At 37.1% G+C, this 19986-nt stretch overlaps 1 protein-coding gene across 1 annotated transcript in view; it reads right to left on the reverse strand.

The window, feature by feature from the left end:
* Window positions 1-2217: 2217 nt before the first annotated feature.
* LOC127623309 (CUGBP Elav-like family member 4) overlaps window positions 2218-19986 on the reverse strand; it is a 144795-nt gene continuing 127026 nt past the window's right edge. The window contains exons 6-13 of the mRNA XM_052097714.1: window positions 13518-13661; window positions 13071-13215; window positions 11934-12083; window positions 11329-11391; window positions 10204-10284; window positions 9028-9171; window positions 4750-4910; window positions 2218-2322 (exon numbers count right to left, since the gene is read on the reverse strand). Of these exons, the coding sequence (XP_051953674.1) occupies window positions 4783-4910; window positions 9028-9171; window positions 10204-10284; window positions 11329-11391; window positions 11934-12083; window positions 13071-13215; window positions 13518-13661 (855 nt within the window). The 3' untranslated portion in view covers window positions 2218-2322; window positions 4750-4782. The remainder of the gene's footprint in view (window positions 2323-4749; window positions 4911-9027; window positions 9172-10203; window positions 10285-11328; window positions 11392-11933; window positions 12084-13070; window positions 13216-13517; window positions 13662-19986) is intronic.

A 19986-nucleotide genomic window follows, 5' to 3' on the forward strand; every position in this document is an offset into this window, starting at 1 on the left:
GCTAGGTCAAAGGATTTCTTGTGGCCAAATGTTTTATTTTTAGGACCTTATCATTTGTCAACAAGGCAAATAAGATCTGCCCACAAGGTGAAGTGCAAAAATATGAGTAGGCCTGAGAAAACTGATGCCATCTGTCTGAAAATGATTGACTGTTGACAATACTATATTGAGTTTCATCATCCAGCATTCCTGAAAAGGCAAATCTAGCTAAGATAGCATGCAATCTACATGCTAATGTTTTATTAGCTTCGTCATTTATTTCATATTGACCCTTTCTGTACAAACTTTGACGATTAAGGTCACGACCACAATAATCCGTTTTCATTTGAAAAACTCAGTTTTCCGGTTTCCTAACATCATCGCTTTCGTAAGTCTCCGTTTTTAGTGGAGTGAAACAATCTTCTAGTGTGGTTGAGAGGCTTAAACATAGCGAAATCAAAATGTATTACTGTAGATGGTGCCTAGAGTCACCCAGATGGGTGTAGAATGTTGTCGCTTGATGCAATAGGAAGTTAACCAGACCAAATGAGCTTGGTAGCCAGCTGAGATGGGCTAAATACTATAGGCTGGTTTAATCGTCATTTTAGCAGGGAAGAAAATTTGATTTCCATGCCAATTCAAGATTTAAAAATGATGTATTATCTGAGGCTTCAGGAGTATATGCAGAAATTGTCAAAAGATTGGCAAACTATCTTCTTTTTTTCCAAATAATGATTACAAATGGACATTTCTAAATTCTTCTACCACAAAGTGCAATTCTGGAACTGGCAGTAACTCATGACGTGGTAAGTTCAGATGGTTTGAGTCCAACACAGATGATTATTTAGGTAGGTTCAAGATTGCATGATAAAACTGTGGCATTGCACTGGATTACACCAAAGAAATGTGTTCTTAAAGCAATGCTGTGATTGCACTTGGATTTGCCTTGCCCATTAACAGATCTGGATGGAAATTCTGTTAGACCACCTGCAAGTGCTTTTAGTGCTTTGTGAAGTTTGCAACAACCAATGGCTTCAACAAACTGATAAATATCCAAGGCGCTTTCAACAGAACTTTTAACGGACCTACTTCTTATTAAATGAGGGGGTATGGAGTATCAAAAATGTCACCCTTTCCTTTTGTGGCACATCAGTTCTGTTCATTTGGCAGTTTCAGTAGCTTTCGTCTCTCCACCTCTTCCTTGACGTCTCATTAGCGTCAGCTGAACATCAGAAATGAGTGTTTTCTTTCAGAGTACAAAAAGCTTCCAGGAGAAGTATGCTACGTCCAATAACCTGCACTTGTGGATTGTCGCTTGTCAGATACAGACTTTGAGACACTTCATGTTAGCTCTGGTTCTCTTTTTGCAGTTCTTCCTAAACTTTTCCACAGCGGTCAAACAGTGAAATGGAGAAAGATTAATGATATTATCCAGTGGCCAAACATGTTTAGGAAAGAGGCCCATTGACCATCAGGACAGCTTTGCCTCTTTGTACATTTCCTTCATTCTTTACAAGTTCAAGTATTATCTTCTCTAATAAAAATAAATAGAAAAACATGAAAAATGAGCAACTCCTATAATCTAAATTTCTAATCTACGTCTCGGTGCAGAAAAAAAGCTACCAGAGCATACGGTTTAACTGATTCCATCTCTAATGAAAGTCCAAAAAAGTATTTATCTTTACACAGGCTGCTGGATACAGACCCAAAGACTTACTCTCTTCTAGAGTTAACATTAGTAATCATTATACTTGCAGCTACAAGGTAAGATATTTTTTTTAAATATATATTTATAATCTTTTAAAAAGCGTGTAGTCCTTTGGTCCATATTTCCTAAGGAATGATGCATGTAGATATTCCTGGATTCTCTTCTAGAGCGCAGATCACGCGATACCAGTGTAGGCACAAAAACCAAAATGGCAGCAGGCTGGTGTGTGTGTTTATGTGTGTATAGAGAGATAATCAATTTACATGAGTTCAAAGTACTTTTGTTCCTGGGGTGCATTTTGAGGTGTATAGTACGTGTAAAAGGCAAGAATATTCTGAATGCCTTTGCAAATGTTTGCATGTGTGTATTTTTATGTATCTGTTTATGCATGCTTTGAGCATAATGTGTTCATATAGGGTTTTTTTTTCTCAATCTTGTCAAAAAAAAAAAAAAACAGCAGCAAAAAAGTTGCCGAAGCAAAAAAGCGGAAAAAAAAAATCCTTGTGTTCCATTTTTTCCCACTCTGTGATTTTCCCACAAAATTAAGGGACTGCCGCTTGCCTCCTGTGATATGTAGCAGAGTAAAAGTTTTTGATACTGCACTTGTGGAAATAAGGAGTTGCACGTCCTTCATCCTGACAGAGAAAAAGGACAGATGGGAGAAACAGGAGAAGAGAGAAATGAAGGAGAGAGAGAAAAGCGTAAATTGAAGACAGTCATGAACAACTGAAGATTCTAGAACCTTTAAACACTGAAAGGCAACATTTAAAGCACCACTCACAGAGCATGAGAAAGATACAGAATCACTCTCCAATATTTCCTGTTATAAAACAGACTTTTGTGTTACTGTCCTGAAAACCTCTAATCACATGTCTTTTTGCATGATTCTCAGGAGTACATATCTGGGTCATAGTTCACCCAAAAATATAAATAGGAAAACAAAAAACAATTATATTTTGCATGAGGAAAATAAAAGCATGTTTTGAGGACCATTAAAATGTTTTTATTCATGACGGTAAAGTACAATTCTCTCCCAAAATAATAATTTCTGAAAAACATACAGCTGTTTTGTTTATTTATTTTTTTATTTATTCTCATTATTGACAAGATTTTCATTATTAAAAATAACAGAAATACAATGATTAAAAATAACAAATTAAAGACAGTACAACAAAAACTGCCACGATGAATATTTTAATATTTTCAGTATATACAATAATATTGGCATTGGAGGACAATGTGCCTAATTTGTCAAAAATTTCACAACATAAAAACTCTGAATGGTCCTAAAAGTAGGCTTTAATTTCTTTATGCATAATATATATAATTTCTTATTTCTTACTTTTTGGTTCTAGGATGAAATACGCCCTTGACATGTGCTTGACAAGTTTTTATGAGATTTTCACCTCCATTGGTCCATAAATTATATCTGGGCAAAAACTGCTCACAAAAGTCAAAAACATTTATATAAAATCTCTTGACAAGGTCAGAACTGGTATTGATGAAACTGAACTGGCCATGAGATTCATATAGTGAATGTGTGTTTTCTAGGACAGTAACTGACACAAATGTTTGAGTTAGCTTTTCAGGTAGCTTACATAAAATACTGTGGCCATTATGTGTTACTATCAGAGTAAAAGAGTACACAATCAGCACAATAAAAACAATGAATGTCATGTTACTCAGTTTGCTAATACTGTACACTTTGAACAGCATTGAGGGTTGGCCTAATGACACATCTGCACAGTACGATGCCAAAGCTGTTATGATTGGTTTGCTTAGGCAACACATTTTGTATGCATTATAAACAAGACAGATAGCAAAACTTAGAAAACAGTAATAGCAAAACATTCAAATCAACCATTTAGCACTTAAACCACGGAGAGTGGCTACCAGATATCAAAAGACCAGATGCACTCCACCACTGGAAACAATAGAAGTATATAGAGATAGAAATAAGTTAACGGCAAGTCATGCCACTGTCACAGGCAGTCACATGACGTCATCCACAAGAAAGTGAAACCAATGGGGGTTGACGCTGAGGAACTTACAGTTATGGAAAATGTTTCCCCTGAGCGCAGACGTGGCTACAATAGAAAGCCGCCATCCTGAGCTAGCATTTGCCCTGCCGGGTTAGTTGAATGAAGAAAAACACAAGAATCGATGGCATTGTTCTCTTCAGCTTGGTAAAAGTGTATTGTGATTGGTATTACTTATGATTTTTATTCTAGTTGATAAATAATGACAAAGATTAAAATGATAAAACACTAAGACAAGTGCATTGATATTATTACTGTGAGCCTTAATGGGTTTAAGACAAAAACATATGCATACTACAAGGATTGTGGACATCCAAAAAGATTTTGACATAAAAAATAAAAAAATTTAAAAATGCACATCTTGTGGTGAACAACACTCGTGTTATTGAAATGTTGAAATGCTCATCTGTTAGTCTTTAAACTTAAAAGAGATAATTCACCTAACAATAAAAAATTCTGTCATAATTTACTCACAATCATGTTGTTCCAAACGTATGACATAATTTACTTAATTGTAACAAAAATAGGAAATATTTATGCATATTTATTTGAAGAATATTTATGCAACGCCTTAACATGGCTTTAATAGTATAGAATAAAAAGACATGTGAACATTGTTAAACATCTACTTTTGTGTTCCACAGAAAAAAAGAAAGACACACAGTTTAGAAATGACATATGGGTGAGTAGATGACAGAATATTCATTATTCGGTGGACTCTCTTAAATTTTCTGTCAAGACAGCTGTTAAAGTTCTGCTTTAGTTTTTCAGAGTTCAGTTCTTTTATTACTTAATTTAACGCACCTCTCAAGTAATTCATCCACAATTAATGAAAACTAATGAAATCTATATTTTTTGTAGGTTTTTAAATCACACAATTAACTCATCAAGCCAGTCAACTCCTGACAGAAAGCACTTGTTGCACACTAAACCTGTTTCTCAAACAGGAATAAAGTAATAAAGACCACATGAGTTGTATGAGACACATCATGTATAGACACCTGCATTGAACATGTCTCTGACCTGTGAGTGGACGTTGTAGCAGTCAGCTCAGGGTCAGTATGGACGGTTGGCATCCTTTGGCCGCTTGAGCTGAACTTTGAGTCGCTTCATGCCGATTTGAAAACCATTCATGGCCTGAATTGCTGCCTGAGCACTAGTTGGGTTATCAAAGCTTACAAATCCTAAGAGAGGGGACAGAGAGAACATTAACTGGATTATTTCCTGCTGCTTATAACACGACTTTTACATTTTTGGCAGAAAATGTGAGTTGTTCTTGCTTTTATAAAGCTTGCTACAACAATGCTAGTATGTTGTGTGGGGTTGCTAGGGTGTCGCTATGCAGCTGCTAGGGTGTTCTGGGTAGTTGCTTAATGATCCAAGTCAAAAGAGCCTACTCCCATGTCTATATGATATTCTGGTCTCTAGATATGGCTCGCATCCCTCCTTCTGTGTCAGTCTGTGTGATTTTGTTTTTCATGTTTTATCACTTGGCAGGTGAAAACCATAGGTCTGATCACTTAGTAAAAGCACAACTCTCCTCAACCAGCCGCATGATATTAGGCATTAATTATGTCTGTAGCACAAACGGTGCAGGACTGTTGATCCTGGTGTGGTGTGAGTTGAACTGGAGCTTTTTTCTGCTTTGGTCTTTTCACACATCACTCTAATCGACTGATGGCGCAAATTTTCCGCCTGCCAGCTGATTTCATCGACATGTGCGGCTCCAATTGAATTTGAGAGGACAGATCACTTTTGTCAGACACAGACTATATTAGACAGCGGCTTTTACAAACCCCTTTAAATAAACGCAGACAGAAGAGAGAGAGAGAGAGAGAGAGGGAGAGATGAGCTGTCAGACAGCACGATTCGTCATAAATCTCACACGTATCTCTCTCGCTCTCTCCATCACCAGCGACCATCCAGTAATGAGAGGTAAACCGAAATGAGAGAATAAGGGAGTGGATGGAGAAATGGAAGGTTTTGTTCCAAACCCTAGTGAACTGCCAACCTAGACAACATTTTAAAGGCTGCATTGCATTTAAAATTGGGGTTTTGAGGCTTTTAGTCTGATTATTAGCTTTAAGGTCATCTGTTGGCCAGAGTACTCCTAAAATATAAAATAATTGAGACATACATATTCAAATTTACGGTCTTTCTCTTCCAGGAAAATGGACCAAAAATATTGATGACTCATCTTCAATATTCACTCAGGGGTGTACACAATTTTATGTCCAATAAAATGCACTCTAGAATGAGATTGTCACTCTTCTTAATACTGTTTCATATAGAAATGCATTAACACATGAATGAAAACTGGCATTTCATGAGGTTTTTAAGGGTATAATAGGCACCTTAAAAACACATGAAGTTAAGAAGAGTGACATCATAGAGCTTCATCACAACTAAATATACAATTGCAGACAAATGTGTAGATACACACACATTCATTCTTTATTTTTCCGCATTTTAGAAAAACAGTAATAAGTTATAATAAGTCATGAAAACAATAACTCAAAATGGAAGTATGGCAATTATGTAATGACCAAATATATGTTAAACAAATCAAAGCTATCTTATATTTAAGCTTCTCTGAAATAGACTGACAGTGTTTTTGTAATAAAAGAACTCTTTAAAGTCCATTTTCCTTCAGATTATCGTACTCTGATAGAGAGTTTAATCAGCGTTAAATGTCAATATTGAGCAAGTTATCACCTAGTAGACTAGAATTAACATGGCGTTCCTGTAAACCCTGCAAACACCTCTACAGATCTCCAAATGTCGCAGAAACACTTCCAGAAGCATTTATCTGCTGCTTTATTGTGAAGATGTTTGGACAAATGCTTGATAGAAATGTTTTGAAAACAGTGCTAGACAATTAATTTATCATGAGTAATTGTCTTGACTCATGCTGTCTGAAACAGTAAATATACAGTATCTGTCATCGATGAGTTGATTCTGGTTTCATAATATCTTTTGATGTGACCAGTAACATTGGCTGATGAGTTACACTGAAACAGTTTGGGGTATCAAAGACTTTAAGATCTTCTGACCAGCATGATCTCAATATCATCTGACCCAAATTTGGTGAAAATCCAATGAAAGCTTTATGATGAAATCAGAACGGTGTCAAAAGTTATAAGTTGAAACTCTGGTTGTCGAATTAACATGTAATTCAGTGCAAATAATTATATATAAAATAATGTCTTAAGAAAATTATGCAATAAATCATGTTTCCGGAATGCAATAAGAAATGGGCTATTCCTAACATCAGAGAAAGTTAAGCTTGAAGTATCACCTTCATGTTTTTTATAAGTTTAAGCCAGCAGGGGGCAGTGAGCACAAATCCAGCTGTACAGGCAACAAACCACACATACAGACAGCAAACCGTTCAAACACAGCTGGACGGACCGCACTTCCAAAATCAGGGCTCTTGAAAAGTTTTTAAGATTCAAACTATGCTTAACTTGACACAGCGTCCTATTAATGTCTAACAACCAAAATGTAACATTCCAAAAGTATCTGTCTGATGCATGTTTACAAAGAATCATCCTTAGAAAAGCCCATATAATAAGTCTACCTGGGAAAGATTGACTAATTCAAATACAAAATGTATTGCTGTGGAATATAGTCCAAGAATAGGGTTATGTTCAGTATAGAGAAAAAATTTAAATCAACAATATAGTGTTTTATATAGCCATTTTTGTAATGCAAAATCAATGCTGTACTTGTCTGCCATAATAGTGTAATGCATTTTAATGATCTGGATTATGATTTTTATGGTATATATTATATTTATAATTATTTACTGTAAATTTGATTATATGTATTATATCTTTAATATTGAAGAATTTTATTTGGGGGCCTATCTTGACAAATATTGATAAATGCAATTATATGTAATTTGTTTAATTATTCAGCATTTCATGTACGATTACAAATTTGAATCGATTGACAGCCCTAGCTAAAATGTATATACCATTTTTAACTATTGGTGGCACTAGATGGACTGACAATGAGACTTCAAAATTGGTACCAGGAATTCTTAGACACTCCCCAATCAATGTGCCAAATTTCACAACTTTACCATATGGTTCTATGGGAAACATAATAAGGTGCCTACACACCATCAGTACTTGGTACCTAACGAGACATTAGATGAAAGATGGATAAAAACACACCATGACCCTGGGAGGACTTTTTAATGGAAGCAAATAAAATCCCATCAAATGGAAAACTTCATAAAGTCCTTGTTGGCAATTATTGCGGTCTTGTAAAGTGTCTTCAAGCACCGACAAAAAATGCTATTCATATAATAAATCATGTAAAAATGATCAGCCATAATTGGTCTGGATTGTTTATAAGTTGGTTATAGAGTTTATTTCACCAAACCAATGAATCAACTTCACACAGCAAACCTGTGAGTGTTGCAAGCATGTTTAGCCAATTCCAAATGATAAATGCAAGCAGAATTCTAATTCCAGCACATTCACTGACATGAAGTAATGAGGTAGAGTATGTTCCTCTCCACACCGGAGGAAGCAGATGAAAAAGGCGTGATTGAATTTCTTTCCTGAACAGCATCTTTATCTAATTTCATTGCAACTTTGGAAGGAGCCTGCAGGCGAGGAGCGACAACCCAGTGGAGGAGGGGGACATATTTGTCAGCCAAGATCTTAATGAATAGTGATGAAAATAAACTTTAAAATGTAAAGAAGAAACCTCAGCAATGCAGGAAGCGCATTATGAGAAATATAATGATTGCAACATATATATATATATATATATAAATAATGAGTGTGTGACGTATAGCCATTTGTGACGTGACATGACTCCACTACTTGCTGGAATAAGTAAGCTTTTTACTGTTTTGAAAACAGCTGAGCTACTGTCACACTACTGAAACATAGTTTGTAAAGTTGCTACTTTTAGAAAAGTTACTCGCCAACACTGAGACAGATTTTGCCCGTAGAGGATCTGAATTTCATCTCGAGGGTGAAAATAGCAAAACAAGCTTTCGAAAATGAAGGCTATCAGAGAAATGTGAATGAGCTCTCCTCAAATCTCCATTGTGAAGAATCTTTTAAGCACTCGCTGATGAGCAGAGCATGTTCACCTGTTCATGCCTGCTCGCTCATGCGTGACAGCACTTTCCGAGCATTGATTGCAACTTGATTGGTGTAGACACTGGAAACAAAGGCACGAGATGAACTGTGCCAATTGAAGAAGATTTTCAAGAGTATTGCGTCAAGAGGACAAGCATGATCGCTTGTGTGTCTAAAGAGCATTGCGAGTACTCACCGAAACACTTGCTCTGATTGGTGGCCCGGTCCACAAAGACTTTGGCGGAAATGACGTTTCCAAAGGGCAGGAACATCTGCATGAGCTCTGCATCGCCAAACTCTTGCGGCAGATGGTAAATAAACAGGTTACAACCCTCCGGTCCTGCGAGAGACAAGAACAGACAGAGGAAGAAAAAGTCACGCAGATTAGATTTTACACAGACAGACCCTGAATGGATAGAAGGCATGCATGCAAATATGTTTCAAAGGAGGATTTGTACGACTAAATAGTTCGGTTGCCACCTGCTTTCAGCCTGTGATCTTGTCATAGATTCAGATATTATTGACTTTGAGATATGTGTATATATATATATATATATATATATATATATATATTATATATAGGGATTTGAAATCATCCAGTAAAACTTTTAAGGTGTGGCTTTTAGGATAAATGGAAATAATTTTGCAATGTCTCAAGTTGCATGGCAGATCTATCTAAACTGAGAATGTTTTATTGACACGACAAACCAGTATAAAAGTGCAAAGTCAAATAAATAAATACAAATCATTCAAATGAAAGGAATAAAACAAATGTACAATAAAATACGACACATTTTAAATTAGCTGTGACTATACTGACAATATAGAATGGCCTTTAGTACATTATTGCTTATTTACAGGCAGCAAATATAACAAATTCACTGTCTCTCTCGTGGTTGTGCTACGGATACAGAAATTGATGTGAACGTGTGTAAGAAATTAGGTTGGAGATTTTGGCTGCTGTTTTATCTCCAGTGCTTTAAACAGTTTCTGCCATGACGTTCTGGCTTAATTCTGCACTGTTGGAATATTCTGGAAAGGGATTTGTCTTGAGTGACTCAGCATTGGATTTGATGGTCAAGTACGTCTCGAGCAAACAAGAACCCTTTAGCACCATTATAAACAAATCAGCTGCTACAAAACACCTTCAGAATAGATGAAGGCAATTAGGTTAGTTCAGGACTAAACTGCATGTAAAGCCCATTAACACCACATCCACTTTCCCAGAATACACAAACCAACATCATAGCATCACTCAAATAATTTTAATTTTATTTGGACTATTCTCTTTCTCTGTCCGAATTTCTTTCTGTACGTCTCACTCTCAGAGCAATTATCACCTTTTATTTGTATGGGGTGGAGTCTCACTCACCTTCTCGCTGTTGCTGGGGGATGATGGCTGGTTGCTGGGGAAACGCTTGGCTAATCGGTGCATATGCTGCAGGATAGGCTGCTGTAACCAAGAGCAGTAGAGAAATATAAATAAATATTTTTTTAATAGTTTTTCTTGCCACTTTATTAGACACAGAGATGTTAAAAATGAATCTGACATACTAAAATAATATTTCTTAATTATAAAGTATATTTACTGTTGAGATGTGTGGAATCCTTTATCCCAATGCACCTGACTTCACCATCCATTTCCAGTGTGATGAATGAACCAAAGGTAATATCAACCATGATTTTTACATTTCTTTCTTGTCTCATCGTTGAAGACATTTTTACACAAAAATTTTATAAAAATTGGCAAAACTGGATTTTAGACGATTTGTGATTGGTCTGAGATTAAACTGGATTCAACTTGCTAAAGTAACCATGCAACAACAATCACTTCTAAAAACCAGTAACTTTAAATAATAATAATAATAATAATAATAATAATAATAAACAGTTTAAAGCCACTCAATATTGGAGCTGGTCACAATCACAAAATGACTGAATTTATTTAAATAAAAATAAGTTTCTGGTGAATTTATAATGTAGCCTAATACATTTCTCTTTATGTGAAAATTTGATTCAAATTAGATTTGACAAAATATTTTGTTACGTTTTGTGCTCATAAATTTAATACGTTAAGAGAAAAATATAATAAACATTAGGCAACGTTTCACGTACGTGCTGTTATTACATTATGTACTGTGATTATGTCATAAGTTGTTCATGAGTTCATAATATTCTACATTGTGCTCACAATTTTATAACGTTTTGAGAAAATTACTACATTATGAACATTTATTACATTTAACTTATTCAATTATGTATAGTAATTAAATTATGCTTTGTTATTACACAATATTTCACATAAATTTTTTACTGCATAATATCACATTCTATTTCATTTTAAATATTTTTGTATTGCAGAAATAGTATATACACACACCATTATAGAGAGGCAGCAGGATGACGTGGAAAAAAAAAAAACAGCACACAGACAGACAGACAGCCAGGCAGATAGACTGATCAGATAGAAAGACAGTGTTAAAGGATAGAGGAGCACCTGCGTAGTGTTGCACACCGGCGTACGCTTGCTGGAGGGGGTCCGTCACAGTTGGGCTCTGTGCTGCAGAGAGTTAGACCGATTTCAATAACTATTTCTATGGGTTTGCTCTTCCAAAACATTGCTGTGATGACCAGTCGAGACTAACGTGAATTTTCAGGCTGGTCTAGGTGGGTTCAGTCTAGTAAATGCTGATGTGTGTACAGAAAAACTGTAATGTTGAGCCTATATAGCAAGGGCAAAGCCAGGAATTAACTTTTGGGTAGGCCTCAAAAATAATGGATGGGCCATGTTTTTGCCCAATTTATTTTTTTTACCAAAATTTCCTTTATAACAGAGAAGGAGCGTATTCAAACAGTTCTTTTATCCTTTAGAAATCCTAATTGATGCATTTTTCTAACTATTTTATAAATATACAATATATTTGAAGTCAAAGAATAATCTCTTTTATTCTGGGTGGGCCTGGCCCACACTTGGCTATGCCACTGCTATATAGACTATGACCCATAACTATGGAATAGTACTGTTTGTTCAAATTGTGGGAAACCAGCAACAATAACAATATGCAGGTGAGCGGCAAGTTAAGGTAAAGTACGTAGTCTTACCAGGGTATGGATGGATCCCGTTGGTGTAAATGGGTTCGGTGGCAGGCTGTCCGTTGGTTTGTGGAGCGAGAGCACTGAATCCATTCACACTGATGGGAGCTGTGATGCTGGGCACTGCTGTGGCACTGATGCCTTGTGGTGAACTGGTGCCTGAATAAACACATGAATAATTCCACTTGACAAAACAAAACTTATAAATATAATAGCAGGTAATCGGTGTGATTTTTACTGTCCTTTGCACTTGTTACTTGGTCAAATGACATGACCTCAGTGAGATCAAGGATAAAAATCATGGCAAACTGACAGCAACAGAATTTTCATTTTGAGTGAGTGGCAGGTTTGTATCTTCATGGCCCTCATGACACGGTCACTAATCGAGTTTTTGTCTGCTTTCATCCAAGAGTGTTTCAGTCATGTAAGATTAAAGCTGACAGGTAATGCAAGTGTGTGCAGACATCCCGGATTATTAGAGGCAGAATACAGACAGATTTGCGAAAGAGTGAATCACTTTAATTCCTCCTGACTTTTCCTCTAAGCTTACTTTCATGGCCAGACTGTCAAAGCTGTACAAAATCACCATGTATATGTTAGCGCGGGTCACACTTAGGTCTGGGATTATCTGACAAAAATCTTTGCTTCTATATTCTTCAGTCAATGACTGTCTTGCCAAAGGGATCAGATTGGTCATGTTGCCGTGTTGATACTCCTACAGAGAAATCTTATTCTCCATTACATCTTGCACCTTATAGTTGTTCACAGCAGGCACTTTTGTCCTGTTCTAAAACCTAGTGAGACACCTTGTTGTCTACTGCTTAAGGCATTCCTAAGTGACTGATTTGAAAAACTCTACACAGGCAGCAACTCCACACAAATAGTGTCCTTCAAAGCACACATGAGACTTGACTGACTATGAAGCTAAGCTAACCATGGAATTCTCTAATATTCACACCGAAAATTAGGGTACAATGTTAGATTCAATGTCATTCATCATATCTTTAAATAACATCTTTCTTGTGTTCATCAAGGGAACAACACCAGCATGGAAATCATATCTTGATTATTTTAGAAAGATTGACTCATATTCCTTAATATACACAAGTAAACGTGTGTTTGTGTTTGAAGGATTTTTCCACTCACCTGAAGAGGGTGTCATAGGTGCTGCCACCAGACCGTTGATGTTGAAAGCTGCCATTTGCTGCATTTGAGCGGCTGCGATGGCAGCCATTGGGTTGAGATATGACCCCTGCGTTGCTGCCATGAGTGCTGCCTGCTGCTGCATTATCTGCTGCAGAAATAAGGAAACTGGCATGAAACAATATTTACTGTTCTTTGTTTAGCAGTCCCACCAGGAGTTCTTGGCACTGATTATTGCTGCCCAAAATGACTGCATTTGCTGCAGCTTTGCTAAAAAAAATAGCAATACCATTCTTAAAGTTGTTAAATCATAAGTGTTTAAACCGTCCTTTCGAGGTTCGACTACCTTTCTAGAAGGATGATTTTCAGGTAAAGCTGTAATTCCACTAACAACGTCTACATTCATGCGTCGCACATTTTGAAGACTGCGTGTGTGTTTGTGTGACTCACAGCAGGTGAATATGCTCCATAAGCTCCAAACTGTATAGTCATGGGACTAAAGATCCCAAGCTGACCAGCCATCTGATGCATCCTGCGGAGAGTCCTTTCCTTATCGGTGTCTGCAAACTTTACCACCAGACTAGATGAAGCTCCCTACACACACGTACACATGTACTGTATAAATACACATACTGTATGAACACAGGTTGAAGCAGAACATACAGCTCACAAATAATGTATATTTTTGTTTTTAAATAATTTTTCACCTGTGGGAAAAATTACATAAACCATTAAATTGAACACAATGCATCCAGTCAGAATCATATTCTTTAATTACTGATCTTTATTGTAATAGGAAATTTACAATAAATTGAACTCAATTGAAAACATTTTTGACTGGCCTTTACCATGGTAAAAAAACATTAAAAAAAGATCATAAAAGATTTCAAATGACCGTAATAACCATAGTATTTGTCAAAAAAACTATGCATTACCAAAGTTATTGTTACTATTGTAAAAACATGATAAATTGGGATCAATAAAAATCACAAATAACAATGGATCTTCAAACAGCTTTCAGAATATGTCTTTTTGTTTTGTTTTTGACAGTGGTGGCTAATATCAACATGCCAGTTTCACTATATGTCTGCCCAATATACAGGTGAAACTCGAAAAATTAGAATATCGTGCAACAGTTCATTAATTTCAGTAATTCAACTTAAAAGGTGAAACTAATATATTATATAGACTCATTACAAGCAAAGTAACATATTTCAAGCCTTTATTTGATATAATTTTTATGATTACCCCAAATTCAGAATCTCAGAAAATTAGAATATTGTGAAAAGGTTTAGTATTGTAGGCTCAAAGTGTCACACTCTAATCAGCTAAACACCTGCAAAGGGTTCCTGAGCCTTTAAATGGTCTCTCAGTCTGGTTCAGTTGAATTCACAATCATGGGGAAGACTGCTGACCTGACAGTTGTGCAGAAAACCATCATTGACACCCTCCACAAGGAGGGAAAGCCTCAAAAGGTAATTGCAAAAGAAGTTGGATGTTCTCAAAGTGCTGTATCAAAGCACATTAATAGAAAGTTAAGTGGAAGGGAAAAGTGTGGAAGAAAAAGGTGCACAAGCAGCAGGGATGACTGTAGCCTGGAGAGGATTGTCAGGAAAAGGCCATTCAAATGTGTGGGGGAGCTTCACAAGGAGTGGACTGAGGCTTCAAATGTCATATTCCTCTTGTCAAGCCGCTCTTGAACAACAAACAATGTCAGAAGTGTCTTACCTGGGCTAAAGAAAAAAAGAACTGGTCTGTTGCTCAGTGGTCCAAAGTCCTCTTTTCTGATGAGAGCAAATTTTGCATCTCATTTGGAAACCAAGGTCCCAGAGTCTGGAGGAAGAATGGAGAGGCACACAATCCAAGATGCTTGAAGTCCAGTGTGAAGTTTCCACAGTCTGTGTTGGTTTGGGGAGCCATGTCATCGGCTGGTGTTGGTCCACTGTGCTTTATTAAGTCCAGAGTCAATGCAGCCGTCTACCGGGACATTTTAGAGCACTTCATGCTTCCTTCAGCAGACAAGCTTTATGGAGATGCTGACTTCATTTTCCAGCAGGACTTGGCACCTGCCCACACTGCCAAAAGTACCAAAACCTGGTTCAATGACCATGGTATTACTGTGCTTGATTGGCCAGCAAACTCGCCTGACCTGAACCCCATAGAGAATCTATGGGGCATTGCCAAGAGAAAGATGAGACATGAGACCAAACAATGCAGAAGAGCTGAAGGCCGCTATTGAAGCATCTTGGTCTTCCATAACACCTCAGCAGTGCCACAGGCTGATAGCATCCATGCCACGCCGCATTGAGGCAGTAATTAATGCAAAAGAGGCCCAAACCAAGTACTGAGTACATATGCATGATTATACTTTTCAGAGGGCCGACATTTCTGTATTTAAAATCCTTTTTTTTATTGATTTCATGTAATATTCTAATTTTCTGAGATTCTGAATATGGGGTTTTCATAAGCTGTAAGCCATAATCATCAAAATTATATCAAATAAAGGCTTGAAATATCTTACTTTGCTTGTAATGCGTCTATATAATATATTAGTTTCACCTTTTAAGTTGAATTACTGAAATTAATGAACTTTTGCACGATATTCTAATTTTTCGAGTTTCACCTGTACGTGCCAATAAACCATGCTAGAAACAGAGCAATAGCTTGCCTTTGCAAGCACCACTAATGGTACAATGATGGAATCTATGTTTACCATATTTTTGCTAGGAAATTTGCTAGGAACACCTAAAATACCTTATATATGAGACAGGTTTTCAAATCAGTGATACTATTCGTACTGTTTAGCAGTGCTAATCTCAAAGACCACTTTCGATTTTCTGACTCAGTGTTGTGACGTTGTCTCAGAAATTGTCTCATTAAAGCTCTCTGGACGCTGCACGAGACGGAGTAATTTAATTATGCTGTGCGGCTGTCATCACGAGACATGACAAGCTGAGGAGATCTATGGTAGATCTCAGAGGATTCCCTTCTCTGCAATATACAGTACATTTATGCGTGGACTCCTGCACGGCCTCATATGCCACACCACAGTTAACGGCTCCTCATTACTGCTGTCGGAGTGCTGTGATCTTGACTGGAGTCAGGCTTTACAGCAGATATTGTCCTGTATGGATGTCAATTTACCACCGTGTACATCCAATTAAATCAAATGAGACACAGAACAGAGATACTGCACAGTAAACACGCTGACGGTTCACATGGCCAAGACACACACACATACAAACACCAGGATGATCGCATTAGTTTCCAAGGGATTCATATGTAAAGTAAAGTCAGGGTTAGGAAAAACTCATAATTCAAGAGTTAGTTCCCTTTCAGTTGGAATTTGAATTGGCCATACCACACAGGATATTGAATTCGAATTGAATGAGGAATTTTACTAGACCAACACAAGCAACAAAACTAAAATTACAATTAACAATGAATTTTGATTGTGTCTAATGCAGTTATATGTAGGATAATTTTTTTTCCTCAACTGACTAGACATATTTTTGTAAATTGAATACAGTCAAAACAATTAACAGTTCCTCACACAGTGCTATCTCATGAAATGTAGACACAACAGTGTATGCCTTGCAAGTTGATACATTTTAACTAGGCCTGTCGATTCAACTTGTTAATTTAGTGCAAGTAATTATTTTAAAATGAAGTGTTAAACGAATTAACGCAATTAATTATGCCCCCGATTCGTATGCAAAATCCTTAAATAGGGATGTCCTACCATCAGACCAATTCACGCTTTTTGTACCACCTAGATGTGGCAGTAGGGGGCAGTCAGTGCTCCAGCTGTACAGGCAACACTCCTCATTAAATCAAAAAGTGCAACAAGTGCAACAGGCAGCTCATCCTTCCACAGTCACGCTTTTGTGCTCAAACACAGCTGGACCAAGCACAACAAATTGCAAGGATCTTGAGACAGGTTTTTCAGCATTTCAAACTACATTTAACTTAGCAGAGCTGCTTCTGCCACACAATTAGACAAAACCCAATACATGCTGCATGGAGCATGTATGACATATGCTGCACATATAGGCATTTCAAACAATCCAAAAGTAGTAGATCTAGGTAGGATGGTGCTGGGGTAGAGGTGGGTTTCAGAGAAAAATCTCTCGCAGTGAAACCAGATTATCTGCTAAATGGAGCAATAAAATGTTTGACAAAAGAGAGAGACACAAGTTGCTACCCGTTTACATGTCAAAGGACCAATCAGCTTACACCATGCGAGCCGATTGGCTTAACATGTCACATGTGAGCAAGTCAATTCGTAACAGATAACAAGTTCAAAGAACCTATCAGCTTGCGCCACATAGAGTTTCATGGCTAAACTTTGATCATTTTAGTCATGATGGTTAGGGTTACACATAATTTAGTTAATAAACTAGTTTATTGATAACAAACACTTACCAAACTTTAGTCCAACGAAAGCTGCACATTCCATTGTGACCACCATTCAGTTTTCTCTTTATTTGCATTTCCCATAAACATAAAATATCAAGCATACAATGAATGTTTCTTTTGTAATCTAATTGTTTGTAATAACATTCCTTCTTATACAGCTAGTAGGGTAGCACACGGTTAGGAAGCAAATGTAATACCTTCCTGAATGGGACGGGCCAAGCTTCTAATTTGATAGGAAGATCCATGTGGACATAAGAGATTTTGCAGAACTGAAAATGTGCTTTTAAAACATCAATATTGCTATTGTTGATTGCATTAAATTGATGTATTATGTATAGACTTGCTATGTAATAATCATGTCTGCTGGTAAAATGTTGTGAATTGGAGTTATTAAGATTTTGATTGAACTGTTCATTTCATTGGACTATTTAAATTTGAGGGAGGAGCCTCAACTATAAAGGAATATCTAGTGTTCGAAGGAAAGTGAGAAAGGGGTAAAAGTTTTTTCTCTAACAGGAAGTATTTAGACTGTTCCCAGAAAAATTGCAGCCTCTGACAGAGAGAGCATTTATGGAGAATTTAAAAATTATTATTATTATTTTTTATTATTATTTAATTAAATTTTTCTTGTTTGTTTGTTTGTTTGCATTCTGGCCATGACAATAAATCTCTTTTATTTTGGAGCAATTTTCCACCTTGTGACTTCTCTAATGATATTTGTTTTTGGTCACAACACCACCCAACATACAACACATGAAAGCATGACAACAAAGCATGTTAAAGTGGCTATAACATAGTGATAGGATATTGGTCTTGGGGGACTAGATCTGCTACGCTGCTACTGCTGCTGCAGAGCAGGTACGAAGACTTGTTACTGCTAGAATACAGTATATAGACATACAGAGTTAAGCATATGGACATGCTGCTACACAATTAGACAAAATGCAATACATGCTGCATCAAGCATGTTATGACATACTGATGCATGAATAGATATGACAAGTCATCCCCGAACAAATCAGGAAAGCTGCACAAAATGTATAACACATTACCACAAAACACCAAGCATATCTATTGCCAAGACTTGTGTACTTCTGCTGCTCCGAAGAGCCATGTGCACATAGTGTATGTTAGATAGGTTTGCCTTGGCCACTGGCCAAATGGTGTAACGTTAATGAACTAAATTTCTAAGTGTGCCTGGACCTGTTTGGCCGAATGGCTTAAACAGCAAGTGACCTAACTCATAATGTGTACCTGAAACGGGAAATCCCAGAGCTTATTTAAAAATGACTTAGACAAGCTATGTGTGGATTTCTTTAATCTAATGACCTAATATAGCAATGTGTGCCAGCCAGGTTTGGCTAAGGCTTACCTTGTTAAAAATGCGTCTCTATACGTCATGGTCAAAAGTAGACCTTATCGTGCAAGCTGATAGAGAAAAGTCCAACCAACCACCTGAGCATATAGCATTTTCAGAGAAAAACATTTATTTGCACACTGCAGTGAAACTGGCTTATATGCAAAACTGAGCAATTTAAATGTCAGACAAAGGGAGGACACAAGCTAAATGGCTACTCGATTAACTGTCAAAGGACCAATCCGCTTACACCATGCTTGCCGATTGGCTTAACATGTCTCATGGGAGCATGCTGATTGGGTAACAGATAATTAGTAGTGTTCATTTGTTTGGAATCATTTTAACTCACATTTAGTGCCACACAGTGGACATTTCACCTTGAAACTGCAATATGTGTAAGGAAACATAAATATCCCTGTACAAAAATGTCACAACAGTCACCTAATTTTCAAGATATCAGGCTGTATTCTTGCGTACTGTACAGCACCACAGAATTTCCACAACAGACTATTCCTGTAATGCTCATGTTTAATTACCGAGGTGGGATGTTGGAAACACGTACATGGGCTACACATAAACACACACACACACAAGGGCAGCTGTGGTCATGATTAGAGCGATAATATAAAATACACTAGGGAGAGACAGACAGAAAGAGCGAGAGAGAGAGAGAGAGAGAGAGAGAGAGAGAGAGAGAGAGATACTGTTCTGAAAGTGCCGACTACATCGCAATCATCCAATTATTTGCTTGGACGTTTGCCATTCTCGCAAGATAAAATCTCTCTCCGAGGGTTTAATAGATCTGTGTATGAAAAGGTTCACTAGGGTCAGGAAATAAAAGAAATTATGATGGGAGAAAACAGACATTTCACACAAAACAAAATGAACTTCACACGGTGGACGAGGACACCAGACCGTCCGCTCAGTTTTGTTTATGCCAGGAATGAGAGAGGACACTTCAGATCATGCCCTTGAAGACTGGCAGGTTGCACCGCCCATGCCGGACCTGAGCTCACACATGCCACAAACCACAGCAGACAACAAACAGTAAATAAAGTCAATGATAAACAGAGACAGATGCAAAGAAACCTGCTATAATCTGACAGTGGTTTCCCCACCAGGCCGTAGCATATCGAGAGATAT

Source organism: Xyrauchen texanus, chromosome 29 (genome assembly GCF_025860055.1).
Source record: "Xyrauchen texanus isolate HMW12.3.18 chromosome 29, RBS_HiC_50CHRs, whole genome shotgun sequence".
Lineage (NCBI taxonomy): Eukaryota > Metazoa > Chordata > Actinopteri > Cypriniformes > Catostomidae > Xyrauchen > Xyrauchen texanus.